Source organism: Carcharodon carcharias, chromosome 23 (genome assembly GCF_017639515.1).
Source record: "Carcharodon carcharias isolate sCarCar2 chromosome 23, sCarCar2.pri, whole genome shotgun sequence".
NCBI lineage: Eukaryota > Metazoa > Chordata > Chondrichthyes > Lamniformes > Lamnidae > Carcharodon > Carcharodon carcharias.
In genome coordinates this window covers 17,337,501-17,360,684 of record NC_054489.1, presented here as the reverse complement: position 1 = coordinate 17,360,684, position 23,184 = coordinate 17,337,501, and the positions used below count along the sequence as shown (strand labels likewise).

Sequence of the window (23,184 nt, the reverse complement as noted above, 5' to 3'; positions counted from 1 at the left end):
ATCCAACTCCGCCAATTACTGTCCGATGAGTCAATTCTCGATCATCAGTAAAGTAATGGAATCAATAGCGCGATCAAGCGGCACTTGCTTAGCAATAACCTGCTCACTGACGCCCAGTTTGGGTTTCGTCAGGGCCATTCAACTCCTGATCTCACTACAGCCTTGGTTCAAATATGGACAAAAGAGCTGAACTCCAGAGTGAGAATGACTGCTCTTGACATCAAGGCAGCATTTGACCGAGTGTGGCAACAAGGAGCCCTCGCAAAATTGGAGTCAATGGGAATCAGGGGGAAAACTCTCTGCTGGTTGGAGTCATATCTAGCCCAATGAAGATGGTTCTGATTGTTGGAGGTCAATCATCTCAGTTCCAGGACATCATTGCAGGCGTTCCTCAGGGTAGTGTCCTTAGCCCAACCATCTTCAGTTGCTCCATCAGTGACCTTCCTTCCATCATTAGATCAGAAATGGGGATGTTGGCTGATGATTGCACAATGTTTAGCACCATTTGCGACTCTTCAGATACTGAAGCAGTCCATGTCCAAATGCAGCAGGACCTGGACAATATCCAGGCTTGGGCTGACAAGTGGCAAGTAACATGCAGACCACAAGTGTCAGGCAATGACCATCTCCAAACAAACCATTGCCCCATGACATTTAATGGCATTACCATCGCCGAATGCCCCACTATAAACATCCTGGGCGTTACCATTGACTAGAAACTGAACTGGACTAGCCAGAAAAATACTGTAGCTACAAGAGCAGGTCAGAGGCTAGGAATCCTGCGGCGACTAACTCGCCTGACTCCCCAAACCCTGTCCACCATCTACAAGGCACAAGTCAAAAGTGTGATGGAATACTCTCCAGTTGCCTGGATGAGTGCTGCTCCCACAACACTCAAGAAGCTAGACAATGTCCAGGACAAAGCAGCCCTGCTTGATTGACACCCCATGCACAAACACCGCTGACCACAGTAGCAGCAGTGTGTACCATCTACAAGATGTCGTGCAGGAACTCACCATGGATTCTTATATAGCACCCTCCAAACCCATGACCACTACCATCTAGAAAGACAAGGGCAGCAGACACATGGGAACAACATCACCTAGAAGTTACCCTTCAAGTCGCTCACCATCCTGACTTGGAAATATATTGGCCGTTCCTTCACTGTTGCTGGGTCAAAATCCTGGAACTCCCTTCCTAACAGCACCGTGGGTGTACCTACACCACATGGACTGCAGCGGTTCAAGAAGGCAGCTCACCAACACCTTCTCAAGGGCAATTAGTGATAGGTAATAAATGCTGGCCCAGCCAGTGATGCTCACATCTCATGAACGACTGAAAAAAAACAAGCAGAAGAAACAATTTTCCTGCAGTGGCATCTTCTTTCATATTGCCTCCAACGGTGGGCAGAATAATTCGTGGACGTTTTCTGGAAGTGCTGACAGAGGGGATAGCAGGGTAGGGGGGCCACTGGGCTGCTAATCCAGAAACCCAGGCTAATTCCCTGGGAACATGGGTTCAAATCCCACCAAGGCAGTTTGTGGAATTTAAAATAAATTAATAAGTCTGGAATATAAAGCTAGTCTCAGTAATGGTGACTATGAAACTATCATTGATTGTTGTAAAAACCCATCTGATTCACTAATGTCCTTTAGGGAGGGGAATTACTAGGTAATTTCAAAGGACAGTTAAGAGTCTAACACATTGCTGTGGGCCAGGAGTTATCTGTAGACCAGATCAGGTAAGGATGGCAGATTCCCTTCCTTAATAGACATCAGTGAACTAGATGGGTTTTTACAATAAACAGTGATAGTTTCATGGTCACCATTACAGAAGCTAGCTTTATATTCCAGATTTATTCACTGAATTCAAATTTCACCAGCTGCCATGGTGGGATTTAAACCCATGTCCTCAAAGCATTACTAGTCCTGTGACATTGTCTCCCCTATCATCAGCTTTTTCAGGAATAAATTCACGTTCAATCAGCAATGAACCACAGACCGGCAACTCAGTCCAGTAAAGAATTCAGGAGAACCTTCTTCACTTAGAGGGTGGTTGGAATGTGGAACCTGCTACCTAAAATGGGTAGTTGAGGCCAAAGCAGAGATGCTTTTAGGACAAGCTAGGTAAGCACAAGAGGGGGAACAGAACAGAAGGATATTCTGACTGAGAAAGGTGAACCAAATGTGAGAAGGTTCATGTGGAGTAGAAATACCTAGAAAGACCTGTTGGGCTGAATGGTCTGTAACAATGCTACAAATTCCACGTAATTCTATGCTAAATGTTAAGTTTCACTGCGGTATTCATTGCAAGTACAGTAATGAGACAATTTAAGTTAATTCAATTTTAGTTAATTCAATTCAGTCCTGGAATCCCCTTCATCAACTAGCCTTCGAGCTTGGCAAGGCTGCAAAAGAAAATTAAAATCTCATTGCTTCCAAGTAGAATGAGGGTGTACCCTCCCTCTCCATTGCTGTTTGATTTGGGCCTTTGTAGCCATCGGCCAGGAATCTTCACAGGCCGGACGGAAAACTTGACGGACCAGCCAAAGAAAATCCTGGCCATAAATTCTTTACATCCGACTGCCTAGACCCCAAAAGTCATATTCTGTCACTTTTGAGATTGATCTCCTGGGGTTAATGTTCAAACAACAGCTTTTGTGTGAGTTTTAAGTTTAATTAGAAAGTTTAAAGTAGCCAATCTCAAGGGCATGGAGCATTCTCCACCCCTGATATCTTTCAACCATGAAAACAGAAATTTTAGAAAAAGATCTTAACTCATTCAAAACCCACCCAGTAGCACAGAGTTAAAATCAAGGACATGATGTCTGTACGTGCTTGTGTCTTACAGGGGGAAATCTTTAAAATCCACGCAGGAGTACAAGTTGCAAAGGTTCAGCTTAATCACTTGGTGTTAACAACACTCACTCTAAAATTGATTGAACCCACACAGTCTATTTATACATTTGAGTATCCATGCCTGCCGATTGCCTTTTTATGTCCAGAATGGCGACAAAGATGTTGCAATTTTCTTAAAACAAAAGAAAGTCTTGTAATTATATAGCACTTTTCATGACCTCTCAAAGTGCTTTACAGCCAATGAAGTGTAGTTCATGTTGTAATGCAGCAGCCATTTTGAACACAGCAAACACCAAGCAGCTGTGATAATGACCAGCTAATCTGTTTTGTAATGTTGATTGAGGGAGAAATATCAGTCATAATTCCCTTGCTCTTTTTCGAGATAGCGCCATGAGATCTTTTACATCCACCTGAACAGGCAGATGGGGCCTCGGTTTAACATCTCATCTGAAAGTCAGCACCTCCAACAGCGTAGCACTCCTTCAGTGCTGCACTGGGATGTCATCCTTGATTTTTATGCTCCAGACTTGCAGCTGAATAACACAGGGGCGGGGCCAGGGACGGGGGTGGGGGGGTTGGGGGGGTAGGGGCAGGGGTAGGGGGATGAGGGGGCTAGGGGTGGATGGCATGTCCCCCCGAAAACCACCCACAGCCATAAAGCGCTGCGGGGTGGACTAATGAGGGCCAATTGGGACCTGTCACCCCTCAATCCAATTAGCCAGCAGCTCCATCCGTCCCGACAGCACTAGGGTGGCATCAGTGGCTGCAGGAACGTCGGAGACGAGAGGACCCTAAGACCTTGGATCCCTGGAGCAGATAAGCCCAAGACCTTGGGCCAGGAGGGTTTGGGTAGGGTAGGGAGAGGGGCAGGGGAAGGGAAGGGGGTGGGTTTAATGGAGGGAGCAGGTAGGAAGGTGGGGGGGGTGGCTGCTGTTCAACCTAAGGGAGAGGGTCACCCTGTGATTGGCAAAGGGCAGCCCCTGAAGAGCGAACCCCGCTTCCCTTCCCGCCTTTTAAGTACTTGAGGTAAAAAAAAATCAGGTTGTCCGCTCCCACCCTGCTGCCCGTGCCAAACAATTTATGGGTGGGCAGCGTATTATCAGGGTCAATTGGTTTGATAAGAAGCCTACTTGACCCTTAATTGTTCATTTAAATATGGCAAGCTGGTGCTGGTTTTGGTGCTGCCCACCCCATGTATTATGGGGGAAGTTGGTGGGCGCCACCCCATTTTGGGTGCCGTCCTCTATTTTATGCAGCGCACCCCACGGGAAACACGCCTGTCAGGGGCACATAAAATTCAGCCCCTGGAGTGGGGCTGGAACCCAGAATTTTATGACTCTGAAGCAAGGGTGGCAACCAACTGAGCCGCGTCATCGCTAATTTTTTGACGCAACGAGGACGTTAATATATCACATCCAATTCTTACGCCCATTGCCCCACAGCAATTATTAAAATAATGTCACCAGGACAAAGCTTTTAAAACATTCTAACTGTTACATAACCTTTCTCATTTTAAAATTCTGCCATGACACAGAACGAAAAATGAAATTGACCACGCAGAGAGGAAAACATCACAATGTACAAGGGATTTAAATCAGAGACCACTTCGGCCTATGAAAATATCTAAAAACCTTTTTTTGCTGCCTGTTTCCCAGCATTTTCTGTTGGAGTTTTTTTCATATTAGTTCTCAGGATGAGGATTATGTGACAGTTTTCAATTACTGTCAGCAGAGGGCGCGTGTAAGCTGTGTAAATTCACTTGTGATTTGCGGGTGCAGTGTGGACCGGCTCTGCCGCTTAGATTGAAATTCTCTGCAATTATATCGACTTCAAAATCTTGAACTACTGCAATTTAACATTGTTTATCTTGTTTTTATTTACCTACAAAAATACTTCTACAAATAGAAGCAAAGAGATGTGAGAACTGCTTTCAGGAGGACATCTCACCGGCTGCAGTATAACTATCCTGGTGCAAAGTAAACATTGCATCTCCTGGACACTTCATTGCTCTCAATGCTTTGTATTGTTAAGGGGCAAACAGACTCTCCCAATATTAAGAATTAACTAAGCAGTCATGTAGCGAGCTTCTTTTTGGCTGGAGTGTGACCCACAGCTGGCTGTATAACTTTGGCCTGTTGACTTCTCAACAGATTCCACAGATACTTGCTGGAGACCATTAGCTTCAGTATATCTGAAGGTGTTATCAGGTTAAAAATTACAGAAAAGGTGAAAAAAGCCAGACTATGTTTATGCCAGGTGTTTGAATTCTGCATGAAAAAAACCATGGCTTTTAAAAAAGTAAGCCCATTACTTAGTAAACCCAGTGTGAATGCTTCACGCCTACAAGCCTAAGATGTTTGACCAGTGGTTTGGCCCCTGCCTGTTCTCTGCAGACTAAAACAAATTTCACCATCATTTAGAGATTTGCCAGCCTCGACAACAGTTTGCCTTCACCCCCGAGACAATGATTTAACAGACAAGCCTAATGTCACTGTGCAGAATGGTAGCATCAGCTTTAAGCCTAATGTAAATCTTCACAAACAGGACAAGGAAAAACCATGGGTTAGCTGTGTGGGCTGCCAATCCACCAAGGGATGAATAGAGTCATGTCAGTATCGTTCATGTGTCACCTAATGGACCAGTCAAGAAGGGTACGCCTGGAAGTCTGATAGAGGAAACTGGTCAATGATATCAAGGGCAATGGGAAGGGTAGGAAGCAAATGAGGAAGAAAAAACACAAAAGGATCCTTTTGTGTAAACCACAGATTAACTGAGTGTATACACAACCGTTCAATCTGCAGCACTTCCATTCTCACATTCCGTGAAACCCACTTGATTTCTCTACTTATTAATTATTCCCTGATACCAATAACATCAAAGATGAAGGCAGAAGGAGCGCTGAATAAGTGTCCCCTTCCCCTTTCCCCCCACTTCAGGGCTCAGCTTAAGTGAAAAAAGCTTGCTGCATTTTTATGGGTGCTCTTCCCCCTTTAAATAGGCTCTGTCCTGTAGTGCTGCAGCTCTGTTGGCCCTTTTCAATAGCAGTGGGTTCCCTCTTGGTGATGGAGGTCAAAGTGGCTTGGCAAGTATAAGTAATGATGCCCGAGGTAAAAACTAGATTGATGTCACCGGGAGTGGAAGCCCTACACCGACTTCCTCCACCCCCCCACAGCGCAATTGGGACAGTCCAGCCCTTAGTTTAATCATGATACAGGAAGGTGACAGAATACGAGATTACAAAATGACATATTCATGCCCCCCATGGATAACTTTCTCAGGATGGATTGTGGGTTTCCTTCTGTGTAGGTGAATATTAAAAAGGTTATTTTAATACTGTGTAGCGTATGTGCCCGGCAACAAATGTAAATCCTGTTCTTCTGCCACCAAGATAGTTGATAGGGTACAATAAGTAACAAAGGAGCACAGCGGATTATCACTGCATATTGATGTACTGAAACAACTTGATTGTTCACTGATAGGGGTGGGATTTCCCCTCAGTAGTAATGTTGTCACTGGCCGTAAATCTGTTCCCACCTACTCTAGGGAAAATCCCATCAGCCAAAATGTGTGGAAATTTCTTTGCAAATGTCCTTTAATAAGTTCTCTTCATAGGGTTTATTTGAAAGATCAAATGATTGTTCAATTTTCTGAGATGGGCGTGGAATTGACGGGCAACTGCAATAACAACCAATAACAAATCATTTTGTACCACAAAACGAAAGGCCACCTCATTCTGAAAGGGAGATAGTGTTTCTCAGGTCTCCTTTGTTCTGATAGCTTATGCAGGTCGGAGGCAGCCTGAAAACAAGAGATTTTGTTTGAAGATCTTACCTTCAGTGATATCATGAAAGAAAGGGCAAATTTGCATGTACAATGGGCCTTCCCAGAATGAAAAAACAGTAAAAACTGGGAAATAAGAGTGCTGGCCTGAACTGTTTTTCCCTTCTGGGTTTTAGGATTGGAGAATGAGTCAAAGTGCTTCACGGCCATTGAGATGCATTTGAGTTTTTTTTATTGATTCACGGGATGTGGGCGTCGCTGGCTGGGCCAGGATTTATTGCCTATCCCTAGTTGCCCTTGAGAAGGTGGTGGTGAGCTGCCTTCTTGAACCGCTGCAGTCCATGTGGTGTAGGTACACCCACAGCACTGTTAGGGAGGGAGTTCCAGGATTTTGACCTAGCGACATTAAAGGAACGGTGATGTATTTCCAAGTCAGGATGGTGAGCGACTTGGAGGGGAACTCCCAGGTGGTAGTATTCCCATCTATCTGCTGCCCTTGCCCTTCTAGGTGGTAGTGGTCATGGGTTTGGAAGGAATGTTGAAGGAGCCTCGGTGAATTCCTGCAGTGCATCTTGTTGATGGTACACACTGCTGCCGCTGTGTGTCAATGGTGGAGGGAGTGAATGTTTCTGGAGTGGTACCAATCAAGTGGGCCGCTTTGTCCTGGATGGTGTCAAGTTTCTTGAGTGTTGTGGGAGCTGCACTCATCCAGGCAAGTGGGGAGTATTCCATCACATTCCTGACTTTTGCTTTGTAGATGGTGGACAGGCTTTGGGGAGTCAGGAGGTGGTTACTCATCGCCTCTGACCTGCTCTTTTAGCCACAGTATTTATATGGCTAGTCCACAGTTTCTGGCCAATGGTAACCCCCAGGATGTTGATAATGGGGGATTTAGTGATTGTAATAGTATTGAACATCAAGGGGTGATGATTGTATTCTCACTTGTTGGAGATGGTCACTGCCTGATACTTGTGTGGCATGAATGTTACTTGCCACTTGTCAGCCCAAGCTTGGATACTGTCCAGGTTTTGCTGCATTTGGACATGGATTGCTTCAGTATCTGAGGAGTCGCGAATGAACCATAGAACCATAGAACACCACAGCACAAAAAACAGGCCATTCTGTGCCGAAATATTATTCCGCTAGTCCCATTGACCTGCACCTAGTCCATAACCCTCCAGACCTCTCCCATCCATGTATCTATCCAATTTATTCTCAAAACTTAAGAGTGAGCCCGCATTTACCACGTCAGATGGTAGCTCGTTCCACACTCTCACCACTCCCTGGAGTGAAGAAGCTCCCCTTAATGTTCCCCCTAAACCTTTCCCCTTTCACCCTAAAGCCATGTCCTCTCGTGTTTATCTCTCCTAATCTATGTAGAAAGAGCCTACTCGCATTTACTCTGTCTATACCCCTCATAATTTTGTAAACTTCTATCAAATCTCCCCTCATTCTCCTATGTTCCAAGGAATAAAGTCCTAACCTGTTTAATCTTTCCCTTAACTCAACTCCTTAAGACCCGACAACATCCTAGTAAATCTTCTCTGCACTCTCTCAATCTTACTGATATCCTTCCTGTAGTTAGGCAACCAGAACTGCACACAATACTCCAAAGTTGGCCTCACCAATGTCTTATACAACCTCACCATAACATCCCAACTCCTATACTCAATACTTTGATTTGTGAAGGCCAGTATGACAAAAGCTTTCTTTACAACCCTGTCTACCTGTGACGCCACTTTCAGGGAATTATGTATCTGAACTCCCAGATCCCTTTGTTTCTCCGCACTCCTCAGTGCCCTACCATTTACTGTGTATGTCCTACCTTGGTTTGTCCTTCCAAAATGCAACACCTCACACTTTTCCGCATTAAATTCCATCTGCCATTTTCTGGCCCATTTTTTCAGTTGGTCCAGATCCCTCTGCAAGCTTTGAAAGCCTTCCTCGCTGTCCAGAACACCTCCAATCTTAGTGTCATCAGCAAACTTGCTGATCCAATTTACCACATTATCATCCAGATCATTGATATAGACAACAAACAACAATGGTCCCAGCACAGATCCCTGAGGCACACCACTAGTCACAGGCCTCCAGTCTGAGAAGCAATAATCTACTACCACTCTCTGTCTTCTCCCACACAGCCAATTTCGAATCCAGTTTACAACCTCTCCATGGATACCAAGTGTCTGAATCTTCTGAACTAACCTCCCATGTGGGACCTTGTCAAAGGCCTTATTAAAGTCCATGTAGACAACATCCACAGCCTTTCCTTCATCTACTTTCTTGGCAACCTCCTCGAAAAACTCTACAAGGTTCGTTAAACACAACCTACCACGCACAAAGCCATGCTGACTATCCTTAATCAGCCTTTGGCTGTCCAAATAATTGTATATCCGATCTCTCAGAACACCTTCCAATAATTTACCTACTACTGACGTCAGGCTCACTGGCCTGTAATTACCTGGTTTACTTTTGGAGACTTTTTTAAACAACAGAACAACATGAGCTACCCTCCAATCCTCCGGCACCTCACCCGTAGCCAAGGACATTTTAAATATTTCTGCCAGGGCCCCTGCAATTTCTAGACTAGTCTCCCTCAAGGTCCGAGGGAATATCATGTCAGGCCCAGGGGATTTATCTACTTTTATTCGCTGTAAGGCAACAAGCACCTCCTCCTCTTTAATCTCTATATGTTCCATGACACTACTGCTTGTTTCCCTTCCTTCCTTGTACACTATGCCAGTTTCCTGAGTAAATACTGATGCAGTATTTAATGGTGTTGAACATTGTGCACTCATCAGCGAACATCCCCACTTCTGACCTTATGATGGAAGGAAGGTCATTGATGAAGCAGTTGAAGATGGTTGGGCCTAGGACACTACCCTGAGGAACTCCTGCAGTGATGTCCAGGAGCTGAGATGATTAACCTCCAACAAGCACAACCATCTTCCTTTGTGCTAGGTTTGACTCCATCCAGTGGAGAGTTTTCCCCCTGATTTCCATTAACTCCAGTTTTGCTGGGGCTCCTTGATGCCACACTCTGTTAAATGCAGCCTTGGTGTCAAGTGCAGTCACTCTCACTTCACCTCGTGATTTCAGCTCTTTTGTCTATGTTTGAACCAAGGCTGTAATGAGGTCAGAAGATAGCGGAACCCAAACTGGGCATCAGTGAGCAGGTTATAGCTAAGTTTCCTTCCATTACTTTACTGATGGGGCGGTTAGTGGCAGGGTTGGATTTGTCCTCCTTTTTATGTACATGACATACCTGGGCAATTTTCTACATAGCCGGGTAGATGTTAGTGTTGTAGCTGTACTGGAACAGCTTGGCTAGGGGTGTGGCAAGTTCTGGAGCACAAGTCTTCAGTACTATTGCCGGAATGTTGTCAGGGCCCATAACATTTGCAGTATCCAGTGCCTTCAGCCATGTCATGATATCACGTGGAGTGAATTAAATTGGCTGAAGACTGGCATTTGTGATGCTGGGGACCTCCGGAGGAAGCGGAGAAGGATCATCCACTCAGCACTTCTGGCTGAAGATTGCAGCAAATGCTCCTTACCTTTTGCAATGATGTGCTAGACCCCTCTAACATTGAGAATGGGGATATTTGTGGAGTTGCCTCCTCCAGTGAGTTGTTTAATTGTCCGCCACCATTCACGACTGGATGTGGCAGGACTGCAGAGCTTAGATCTGATCCGTTGGTTGTGGGATCTCTTAGCCCTGTCTATTACTTGATGCTGATGCTGTTTGGCACACAAGTAGTCCTGTGTTATAGCTTCACCAGGTTGACACCTCATTTTTAGGTATGCCTGGTGCTGCTCCTGGGCATGTCCTCCTGCACTCTTCATTGAACCAGGGTTGATCCCCTGGCTTGATGGTAATGGTAGAGTGGGAGATATGCCGGGTCATGAGGTTACAGATTGTGTTCGAGTATGATTCTGCTGCTGCTGATGGCTCACAGCACCTCATGGATGCCCAGTCTTGAGTTGCTAGATCTGTTTGAAATCTATCCCATTTAGCACAGTGGTAGTGCCACACAACACGATGGAGGGTATCCTCAAAGTGAAGATGGGACTTCATCTCCACAATGACTGTGTGGTGGTCACTCCTACTGATGCTGTCATGGACAGATGCATCTGCGGCAGACAGGTTGGTGAGGATGAGGTGAAGTATGCTTTTCCCTCTTGTTGGTTCTGTCACCACCTGCCACAGACCCAGTCTAGCAGCTATGTCCTTTAGGTACTACTGAGCCACTCTTGGTGATGGATATTTAAGTCCCTCACCCAGAGTACATTCTGTGTCCTTGCCACCCTCACTGCTTAATCCAAGTGTCATCAGCTCCGGGAAGGCAGTATGTGGTAATCAGCAAGAGCTTTCCTTGCCCATATTTGACATTGAGGACTCCCAGGGCAACTCACTCCCAACTGTATACCACTGTGCCACCTCTGCTGGGCCTGTCCCAGGATATAGGCAGGGATAGTGATGGTGGTGTCTGGGACATTATCTGTCAGGTATGATTCCGTGAGGATGACTATGTCAGGCTGACTGGTCTGTCAGATAGCTCTCCCAATTTTGGCACTAGCCCCCAGATGTTACTGAGGAGGACTTTGCAGGGTCAACAAGGCTGAGATTGCCGTCATCGTTTCCAGTGCCAGTCCGGTTTTATTCCTTTACTTTTTTGTGACTTTGTACAACTGAGTGGTTTGTCAGGACATTTAAGTGTCAACCACATTGCTGTGGGGTTGTGTGTCTGGAGTCACATGTAGACCAGACTAGGTAAGGACAACAGATATCCTTTCCTAAAGGACATTAGTGAACCTGAACCAGGTGGGTTTCTACAACAATTGACAATTGTTTCATGGTCATTATCTGACTTTTTAATTCCAGGTTTTTATTGAATTCAAATTCCACTATCTGCAGTGGCAGGATTTGAGCCAGAGCATTACCCTGGGTCTCTGGATTACTAGCCCAGTGACAATACCACTACACCATCGCCTCCCCCACTGAGGGCAAAGAGGGCATTTGAGTACAGCAATGTAGCGAAACATGGGGGAGGGGGGTTATTTTCCATGCCATTGAAGCCAGGTATGGAGGGGATGGGGCCTGAAAATCTGAAAAAAATACCTTGGGCCTGTTTTAGGTTCCCGCTTCTGGTCACTTTTCCCTGGATTGGACTGAATGCAATGTCCGATATCCATGGGGCAACAGCAGGAATGCAATTGAGGTTGTTAATGAGGAAATTATCAGGCATCTTCACCAGCCATTTGAATTTTTAAGTTAAAGGTTTTCTAAATGTTTAAGGTTGAAACCAATCTGATATCTTTATTGCAAAAATGAGAAGACAGTGATCATTCATGGGCACATGAATGCTATAGAAGCAATTTCATATGGACAATGCTGACATGGAGGGTGCTCGGGATAAAGGGAAGCCTTCTGGCACCAGCAACCCCATCCCCCTTTCATCGTGTTGTTCTCCCCCTTGTCTCCCAGAGTCTTCAGCAGCACTCTCACTGCTGTAACCGTGAAGATGTCAGCCACCATCATATTGCAGGCATTGATTGACCCTCCTTCATCCTCAGCCTTCCCACTTTCCCTAATTGGACGGTGACCCCTGAGGCACATTCATCAGTGACCAGCTCCATGAGATCATTCCTGAAGTCCCGTCACTGCTACAAGAGGGGTCAGGACCGAAAAATGGTCCCAACTGCAAAAAATTTTCATAGTCTGCAAGATACAGCCAAATTATACACAGTGAGTTTCTCCAATGGGATAATGACCAGATAATCTACTGATGTGGTGCTGGATGAGAGATAAATATTGACTATGAAGCCTGGAGAACTCCACTTCCCTTCTTTGAAAGTTGTCATGGCACATTTTAAATCCACCTGAGAGGATCAGGATCTCAGTTTAATACCTCAGCTGATAAACAGCACCTCCCTTGGTGTTACACTGAAGAGCTCACTGTTCCTTAGGTTTAAATTGTAATTGTTTTCCCTGTGAGCGTGTTACCTGCTGATTCACAAAGTCAAATTACCAGACATAATGACACAATTTAGGCAGTAATTAAAAGGGATGTATTTTTACTTATACATTCACGGGATGTGGGTGTCACTGGCAAGGTCAGTATTTGTTGCCCATCCCTAATTGCTCTTGAGATGGTGGTGGTGCGTGGCCTTCCTGAGAAGGTATAGCCACCGAGCTGTGGGAGAGGGAGTTCCAGGATTTTAACCCAGTGACGATGAAACACAGTGGTATTTTTTTCCAAGTAAGGGTGGTGCAACATGGTGAAGAACTACAAGGTGGTGGTATTCCCAAGCACCTGTTGCCCTTGTCCATTTTTTTTTGTGTGGTTTTTTTTGTGGACAGGACATACCTGTGCAATGTTCCATTTTGTCGGATAGAAGCCAATATTGTAGCTGTACTGGAACCGTTTGAGTCAAGACGCGACTTGTTCTGGAGCACAAGTCTTCAGCACTGTGGCTGGATGTTGTCAGAACCCCTAGTCTTTACAATGTGCTTTGTCCAGTGCACTCAGCTATTTTTTAATGTCAGTTGGAGTCATTCACCTTGGCTGGAGACTAGTTTTTGTGATGCTAGAGGCCTAAGGAGGAGGCAAAGATGGATCAGCTACTTTGTACTTCTGGCTGAAGATAGCTGCAAACACTCTTTGTCTTTTGCACTTACGCGCTAGGCTCTGCCATCATTGATCATGGTGATGTAGTAGCGCCTTCTACTTTGAGTTGCATAATTGTCCATCGCCATTCATGACTGAATGTGACTGAGCTGAAGGGCTTTGACCTGATCTGTTGGTTGTGAGATTGTTTAGCTCTCTCCCCAGTATGTTGCTGCCACCGCTTAGAAAGCATGCAATCTTGTGTTGTAGCTTCATCAGGTTGGTATCTCATTAATAGTATTCCTGGTGCTGTTCCTGGTGCTGTTCCCGGTGCTGCTCCCGGTGCTGTTTCTAGTGCTGTTCCTGGTTTGCTCTCTATTCTTCTCATTGAACCATGATCGGGCCCGTGGCTTGATTGTAACAAGAAAGTGAGGGATATGCCAGGCCATGAGGTTACAGATTGTTCCAGAATACAGTTCTGCTGCTGCTCATAGCACACAGTTCACAGATGGTTGTTTTGAGCTTCTAGATCTGTCCCGAACCTATTCCATTCAGCATTGCGGTAATGCAACGCAGCATGATGGAGGGTACCCTCAGTGTGAAAGGAGGTACCTAGTCTGCACAAAGACTGAGTAGTGGCCACTCCTACCAAAACTGTCATGGACATGCACCTGTGGCACATTGATTGGTGAGAACAAGGTCAAATATGTTCCTGCTCTGAGGAAGACTCGAAACATTCATTCTGTTTCTCTGTCTACCAGACCTGCTGAGCTTTTCCAGCATTTTCTGTTTTTATTTCAGATTTCCAGCATCCACAATATTTTGCTTTTGTTTTCCCTTGTGTTGGTTTTCTCTTCGCCTGCTAGCAGATATGTCCTACAGGACCTGGACCTGCTTGGTCGGTAGTGGTGCAAATGAACAACTCTTGGTGGTAGACATTAATGTGACCCAGCCAGCTTTCCCTCAGTGCTTCTTCTAAGTAGTGTTCAGCACAGGAGAGTGCTGATTTGTCAATTAAGGATAGTAGGTGATAATCAACAAGAGGTTTCCTTGCCTATGTTTGACCTGATTCCCTGAGACTTCATCGGATCAGGGGTCAATGTTTTAAGCTGCTGAAGGCCACTCCTTCCCAATTGTATATCAACATTGGTTTAATGTTACTGGCACTGGTTTTATAATTCCAAATGTATTTAATTAATTGTATTTAGATTGTTTAGCTGCTGTGGTGGGATTTGAACTCATGTCTCTGGATCCAGGTCCAGGTCTTTGGATTACTATTCCAATGATATAAACCCTTTCCTATTGTTTCCACCGTTAACTGTCAGACAATAGATGCAGAGGTCATGTTGTTGGGTTGGCCATGAGAGACAGTGACAATGTGCTTCCAGTTTCTGTTTGGCCATAGTCTATCTCTCCCTGTTCATGGTTGTGGTTTGCACCTGGTGAGATGAGCCTCTCAGCATGGCATGCAAACTGCTTGGTATGTTTCTATTCTAAGGTGGAGGCCCAGACACTCTGAATGGCATGTGCCCCATATTTCTGAGAAACTGAGTTGTGTTGTTTCACTATAATAGAGATTCACCTTTCACCACAAACACTCTGCTACACTTTGCACCATTGGAAGCAAGCTCAACAAACCTGAGAAAGTGCAGAATATGTCAGGAGAGTGATGGGGTAGATTGTTCTTACATAAGACTGAAATTGTTGGGGTCACTGTACACCATCTTAGTGAGACAATCTGGCATTGGAACTGGAATTGAACTCTCTTCACTTCTACAGTATGAATGGCTATAGCATCTCACTCTCTCTATCTCCAAATACTCTGCCTGTTCATGTCCTCCTCTTTGCCTTGGCTACAAGAACAATCAAAAGCAATCATAGCATCGCTGTGAAAATCTGGTTCATAAGTCATATGTTTTAGAATATAATTTCTAGTTTTAGGAATTAAAATTTTAACTGTAGAAAAATAGGGGCATCTGATTGAGAAACTGATAAACAACCCTGAAGTAAATGCAATTCAAACAAGCTTGAAGTTAATTGCAACTAAAAGATAACCTATGTTTAAGTGAAGATCAGAGTTAGAAGTGTAAACATTAAAAAAGAGGTGGCCCATTTCTGAACCTCTTAGAAGAGCCTGGATGTCTATCGTTCTCTCCATAGAAGAAAATAAAAGCTCACAATTCTGGGAAAGAAAGTCAAAAAGCTCCATTAGCAATATAAAGTATTCATATGGGTTGCAGAATCAAAGAGTTATTTGAAAGTAAAACAATCTGTTTGAATTTCTGCTTGAATCATCCCAAATCATGCTTACAGCTAGTGGGATAAATCTGCAGTGGTCCTCATAGAGTCTTGAGGCAGAAAGCAATCAGTTTGAATAGTTAGCCTAGAAAGAGCTGTACAGAAGCTGTGGAAGAAAACTGGGAAAGAAAAGCAATTTTTGTATGCCCAAAGCCAGAACAAGGAGCTGAAGTTGCAAGGTCCTGAAAGAAAACTGAAATGTTGCTCATCCAAAAGCTATTGGAAGGATCCCCATGAAAATTGTACCTCGAGGAATAGCTAGAATATTAAGGAGAATTAAAGTAAATTCCAGAGGATTGTGGCATACCTTTGGGTTGGTCCCAGGAAATGTGAATAAACCTTCAAGATTTCATAAGACAAGAAAATGCTTGGAGGAAGTAAAAAGTAGAACTGAGTTTATAGCATAAGTATTTAAGTTATAGTCTTAAGTTAATTGTGCTTACTCAGTTTAATTCTTTTTGTTTCTCTTTAAAAATGTGAAATATTTTATATATGTGTATGAACATACAAAGGAGCAGAAGTAGGCCAATTGGCCCCTCGAACCTGCTCCACCATTCAATTAGATCATGGCTGATCTGTTTGTATTTCTAATTCCATATTCCCATCTGCCCTTTTGACCCCCTTCCCTAACAAGAATCTATCTACCTCCACCTTAAAGATATTCAATGACCCTGCCTCCACTGCCTTCTGAGGTAGAGAGTTACAAAGTTGTACAACCCTCTGAGAGAAAATATTGCTCCTCACACCTGTCCTAAAAGAACACCCCTTAATTTTAAAACAGTCCCCCCTGGTACTGGATTCACGCACAAGCAGAAACATTATTTCCATATCCACTTTGTCAAGACCATTCAGGGTCATATATACTTCAATCAAGTCACCCCTAAGCCTTCTAAACTCCATTGGAAATAAGCCCAGCCTGTTCAACCTATCCTGGCAGAGTTCTGTCAGTTAATTATTGGGTGTTCATATTTCTCTTCAAACATTAATGGTGCCTAACAGGATTGTAACAGTGTGCAGGCTGGAAAGCTAGAAGACAAAATATTATAATTCATCGAAACATATCATGTTGATAGATAGAAGGATTTCACTACCAGCGAAAACCTTTGAGCTAACTTGGGCAAAATATTATCAAATATTAAAACTGAATAGCTTTTATAGGATTTTTGTCAAAGAAACTTCCTTTGCTATAATATTGTATTTTGTATCTTTCAGGATGATACACCTATGCCTGCAAAACTGAGCCTTAGCAGATCTGTAAAAGAGCACATGAAAGCACCAGAGGAAAGTGCCGAAGGAAGAGAACTTGTGACCAATGAGAACCACCCTGAGGGTGAAACGATCTCACTCTCCTCTGATGAAGAGGTGGAACTCGAAGTCATTGAAGAGGAAACAACAGCAGTCCGCCTGAAAAGGAGTAGCATGAAGCGTATGGATGACTTCAAGAAGGCATTCTCCAAGGAGACAGTGGAAAAGGCTAAGCAAAGGACAAGGGAAAATCTACAGAAGACCCGACTGAGAACAAAGGAGAACATGGAGAGGACCAGACAAGCGACAAGGGAAAACCTGCAAAAGACAAAGCACACATTTGAAAAGAAAATGAACAAGCTCGGCAACAAGATAGTGACACAAGAAAGGAGAGAGAAGATGAAGGACTCAAGAGCAAGGCTGAAGAAGTCCTTTACACCAGGTCATCAGAAAACAGCAAGGTGTCGGACAACCGTCTACAGAATTCCACCATTTACATTTTGGGTTAAGAAGATGAGAGATGGGGATGTGGTGGTACAGGAGGTGGAGATGATGGAAGGTCAGGGCGAGGACCACATGATAGAAAATGAAGACAACACTGAGCTTCTTATTGAAGAAATCCCTGAGGAATCATTGGAGGAAGATAGAGATTCAGAAGAGACTGAACTCCTTCTGCTTCAGAAAAGAGGAATTGAGTAATGACTTTGTTTATTGGAAGTGACGTCATGAGACTCTTGCTAGTTGGCTAAAGCAAATAAACCAGAATGGAGGAGTAAAAAGTTTTGGGAATAGTTGATTGTAAAGTATGAATAAATTAAGAAATGAGTGTTGTGCAACATGGTAATCCCCTGGTTTTAATTATTCCAACTTGTTACCAGTAAGCATTGCTTTGATCAGAAAAAGCAAGTTTTGTGTCACCAGCTCCATTAAAATACTAAACAGGATTCCATTTCCAAATCATTTCAGTTTGAATAAACAACTATCTAAAAGTACACTTATGGCTTTTTAATCTAAATTATAAACATATTAAATAATAATCCTACATGAGGGGGATCAATCTTGTTTTCAGAAATGAGAAATAAATCAGCAAAATTAATGCTTGCTTTCCAAACTGATATGAAAGTTGTAATCATGAGAATTCTTACAATTTGTACTTTTATTTTTGTGGAGAAGCTTGTATATTATTAAAGATTTTAAAGGTAATGAGATTTTTTCAATTATTATGCAGATTAATGCAGATTATTATGGGATTAGAATAGATGGGTGCTTGATGGCCAGCACGGAGACAATGGGCTGAAGGGCCTGTTTCTGTGCTGTATGACTCTATGACTCTGTCAACCATATTTTCTTTTGGAATTCATAATCTTATTTTATTGATTAATTTTCCTGAGTAACATGATTATGTTCTGGCCAGCTTTTTCAATTACAAACTCATAAATATTCGTCAACCTTAGTGCAAAATGAGATATTATTTGCTTTGTTTTCTAGTTGGCAACAGATATTGCCATCAAGAACTAAATCATCAAGCAGCAATGCAGGATATACTGTAACTCAAAGCCTTTCTAACCTGATTTTAAATGACAATAGCTTATGGTAACAGCTGAAAGTATGGACAAAGCATTGTCTGATACAACACAGGCCAGGGCAAAGGCGAAATTAATTTTGTTACAAACAAGGAGTTGACTTGATGCATCAGGATGTGGAAAGAAGGCCAGCGAATTCAGAATGATTCAGAAGATGATTGTGCATCATATTGCTATGGCAATGGAACTTGTTAAAAGTAGAACGAAATATTGCTCTTGCCAACGAGCGAGAACGAGAGACCTTGTATGGCGTCAATGCTTTTGTCTATATAAAGTGAAACATGTTCTGCATTCATCATACAGCTGGTATATCAATTAGATGGCATATCTTACCTTCGCAGTTTTGTTTAATTTGCTTTTATACACAGTAACCATAGTAATAGGCAAAGGTGTAATGCATTGCATGTTACAGGCATTAAAACTGCATCACTACTGTATAATAATAATTCATTTTAAAAATTTATATACATAATTATATCAATTTCCTGTAGCAGTTAGTTATAAATCATAGAAGTTAGTTGATGATTTGTGGAAGTAACCTTTTGATTTCTGCAAAGGAGATTTTGCACCATACCCAAATACTTTTAAACTTATATTTCTTCAGGCAATTTTACAAACAGAAATCCTACACTACAGTTTTTTAATTACATTCAGTATTATACAAGGTTATTTTTGCATCTATCTAGAATATATTAAAGACCTTATATCTGCACATACTGTTAACTTTTTGCCATTACAAATTCCTCTTGTGCACATTTAATAATAGCTGCTGTAATGACATCTTCCTGCCAGTAGAAGATATGTGGCATCATCTCTAGCAGGAAGGTCTAATCACAGCATGAAAAGTTTACCTTGGCAGTGCACACTATAAATGTGAGCAGAGGAATTTATTTTAAAAATAAAGACACAATATATAACTTTAAAATGACAACTAAATTACGGCTGTGCACCTTGATTTAATTACCCCCTGCTCATTAATCCTGCTTTCCATAAAGGTCATACTTGGTCTTTACTGTCCATGCGTAACACCATAAGTAATGTTTTAGCAGACAATATGAGAAAAAAATTGGAATTATACTGCATGATATTAGCATATTAATTCTTAATGTGTTTGTATGAAATTCTGTTGTCTGCTAGTTCAACAGGTTAGTTAATTTGTTTAAGGTATAGAGTTATTTTCTCTCTTCAAATAACAGACGAAGGATTTTCACACAAGCGCATTAAATCCTTGTAGTTAATATTGTGCAATATGGTTTCAAGGCTGATATTCCAAATATTGGTTTAACTTGGATTCCATGAACAGTCTCCCATTTTTTTATTTGGAAGTGGGCAGCTCAAACATTTTGGAATTATATATTTTGCTACTTGTAAACAGTAAACATGTTCCAAACACCGTACTTGAAAAATGCGCCACAATTTGTCTCAGATCTAAATGATTTTTGACTCTCGGAAACAGTGTAACACCCGAAGACTTTTAAGGGATTGGAAAAGGCCATTATATTTAACATGCCTGACCCATCTCCATAGGTCAACATAGACATTGCTGCCCTCTCACCATATGCCACAATCCCTCCTCTCACCACACACATACCCAATTGGCTATTTGTCACATTTATACTATCTGTTTCAGTGGTCTTTACTATTCCACAGCATATGTTTCATTGTCCATTTTTTTCATCAATGCACAACACTGATTTGCAGTGATCCAATGTGCATTGATACCTCTTTGCATCTCACAGATTCCTGGTTAAAATTAGATTAGCTTTATGGATCATTGTTATGATGTTATTTCAATGCAAGTTTGAATGCAAAGCAAGTGTTGCAAAGTGGCTGTTCCATTTTTGTAAAAAGTATTTTGCAGCAAAATCTAAATTTCCAAAATGTACATTTCCACCAATTGTCAATTTGATTCTGAATGCAAATTGATAAATGGATAACATGTATATGGTAAAGTATATGACTGTATCCTGGAGATCAGCATGAAGCAAGGAGCATATATGTAATATCTGTATGTACTAAAAACATAGAAAAACAGAATTGCTATTGAGCTTACAATTTTTCAATGCAACAACAGTGTTTATGAATATACACTTCGCAGGAGACTTTAAATCTTTGCCTTCTATATATTGTATTTTTAATGTAGGCAAATGCTTAACAATTCATAATAAAAAACAATCTCATATACAAGAGGTCATTGTTTGTGGGCCTGTATTATTCCTTTGTGTTAAGGTATCTATAGTAATACAATCACCACTTTTTTACATCATGAAGTAAAAGAGCTACCATGTAAAGTGGATCTAACATAGTAACTCTCCTTTCCTAAAATTGATGACTTTTCACTTAATATTCTCCCATTTTGGCTTCTTTACTCTGACTGACTTGTACTGGGGTGTAATTGAACAGACACTTTCCAGTTTCTCAGTTCCCAATTACTCGAAAGCAGCCACAATTTCCTACAGCCACCTAGAAGTTTATAAAACATTCAAGCTTATTTAAATATCACTTGAAGCATGCATTGATGGAATCTGAACAATCTAACTAACAGGCAATAGTTTGTTGTGAAATAGTCTTCAGAGAACTTAACTGTTCTGTACCATGTTGCCCAATTCTAAAAATAATTGTGTGGACAAATTATCATTGAGCTGCTGAAATGTTTCATATTTTCCCTAACTGGCCTCACATTGTCTAAACATAAGCACCAGTGAGGTGCAGGTTACTCAATGTGGACAAGGTTTATAATGACAGATGGTACTATACATTAGCATAAAAACAAAAAAACTGCGGATGCTGGAAATCCAAAATAAAAACAGAATTACCTGGAAAAACTCAGCAGGTCTGGCAGCATTGGCGGAGAAGAATAAAGTTGACGTTTCGAGTCCTCATGACCCTTCAACAGTTCTGTTGAAGGGTCATGAGAACTTGAAATGTCAACTTTATTCTTCTCCGCCGATGCTGCCAGACCTGCTGAGTTTTTCCAGGTAATTCTGTTTTTGTTTTTGACTATACATTAGCACATATCTGCTTTCAGTCTGGCTAGCAGACCCCACTACTATAGGAGTCTGCACTCTAAAGGGCTTTGTAATGGCAATTCTGGTAGAAGTAAAGGTTGTATGACTCGAGTGGCAAGCTCAGGCTTGTTAGAGAAAGCACCAGCAGTATACCCTCCAGATTAGATCCCCACTCTACTGAGTTTCTGATCGGCTGTACCAAGGGACTGACAAGAAACCAGGTACCTCCCAGCAAGTTGGAAGAGAAATCAAAGACAACATTACCACTGGGCTAGTTTCTCATGCCTCACATTATGCTGGAGTGCATTATTGGTGGAGGCCTTGAAGCAAATCAACAAACACAAGATGTAATCAGAAAAAATGGACAAAACAAGGGAAGCTGAAACCCTCATTAAATGATCATTTAAAAATGGAAAAAAAGTGGCACAACATGTAACCCAGCTAAAATTATCAATAATGTTGATGCCTTTTTTTTTATATTGGGAACTTGAAGTTATCCTTATACTTCAATTAGTTCTATGTGAAATATCCTAGCATAAAAACTGTTGAAAACCACAAAACAATAATATTAAATGCACTGACCATAGCAGTCTCAAACTAAATAATATATTTGTCAATGACTTATCAATTACCTTGTTAAGGTTTGTTAATGTCAATTACATTATTAAGGTTAAGAGAAACAGGTGATGGGTATAAAATGTCTTTGAGCACACATAAATAAGGAATTCATCTGGTCCGACTGTCTGCTCCTCTTCCGCAGCTACGTTCACCACTGTGTGGTCCCGGAAAGGGAGCATGCGGTATCCACTGGTACACTAGAGGCATCTTTTGATAAGTGGGCACTGTGGGGGCTGGGGTGCATCATCACTCCTAGTAATGATATTTTGATCTGATTTTGTAAGTTTCCTTTGAAGTTTTGTTTTAGTTACCGTTCCCCACCAGGGGCTGCTTTCCCTTAGTGATTTATTGATTTAATTTAATTTATTAATTTTGTTCAATAAATAGGGGATTCATCCTGCCCAACTGCCTGCCTCTCTTCCATGGCTATGTTCATGGCCAGGAGGCCCTGGAGAGGGAGCACACGGTGTCCACCTGTACACTAGAGGCACTTCTGCGATCAGTGGGCACTGATGGGGGTGGGGCGCATCCCCAGAAATGAAATTTTGGTTTGATTTTGTAAATTTTTTTTACATTTTTGTTTTAGTTACAATGCCCCACCAGGGGCTGTCACCCACTCTGATTTATTGATTTTTAGTTTAATTTATTGATTTTGTTTTACAAAAGAGTGTTTAAACAGGGGATGAGTCATCATCACTCCCAGGAATGATATTTTGTTTAATTAGTTAAGTTTCCATTCATGTTTTTGCTATAGTTACAATGCCCCACCAGGGGCTGCCACCCCTTCTCATTTATTGATTTTTGTTGATTTTACTGATCTTTATTTTGCTAACAGAGTATAAATAGGGGATAGCTGGGACACTGGGTTCTGTGGGAGGAGAGCTGTGAGACTAAACAAGTCAATAAACTCTCTTGATAAAGAAAAGCTCTTTGTCTTGGTTTCTGCTTCATCAACCAGCTTGGATCCTGTTAATATAAGTCACTCCAAGTATTGTATTATTCCGCTGTATAGTACCATTGCCTTTTTATCAATTGGTCCAGTGTAATACTTCAGTGGACCAATGTGTTCCATATTAGTAAACAACACCCATTTAAAATAAACAATAGATTCCATCTAAAAACTGCATTATCCTAGGCTGCCCATTTACTCCTTTCAGGAGAAAAGCATATTACAGTGAACATA

General features: G+C 42.2%; 1 protein-coding gene across 1 annotated transcript in view; it reads left to right on the top strand.

The window, feature by feature from the left end:
- The window catches only part of LOC121269006 (caveolae-associated protein 1-like), an 84,615-nt gene extending 64,051 nt beyond the window's left edge, over nt 1-20,564 (top strand). Inside the window, exon 2 of the mRNA XM_041173355.1 lies at nt 16,760-20,564. Coding sequence (XP_041029289.1) covers nt 16,760-17,491 — 732 coding nt within the window. The 3' untranslated portion in view covers nt 17,492-20,564. The remainder of the gene's footprint in view (nt 1-16,759) is intronic.
- Nucleotides 20,565-23,184: the final 2,620 nt, after the last annotated feature.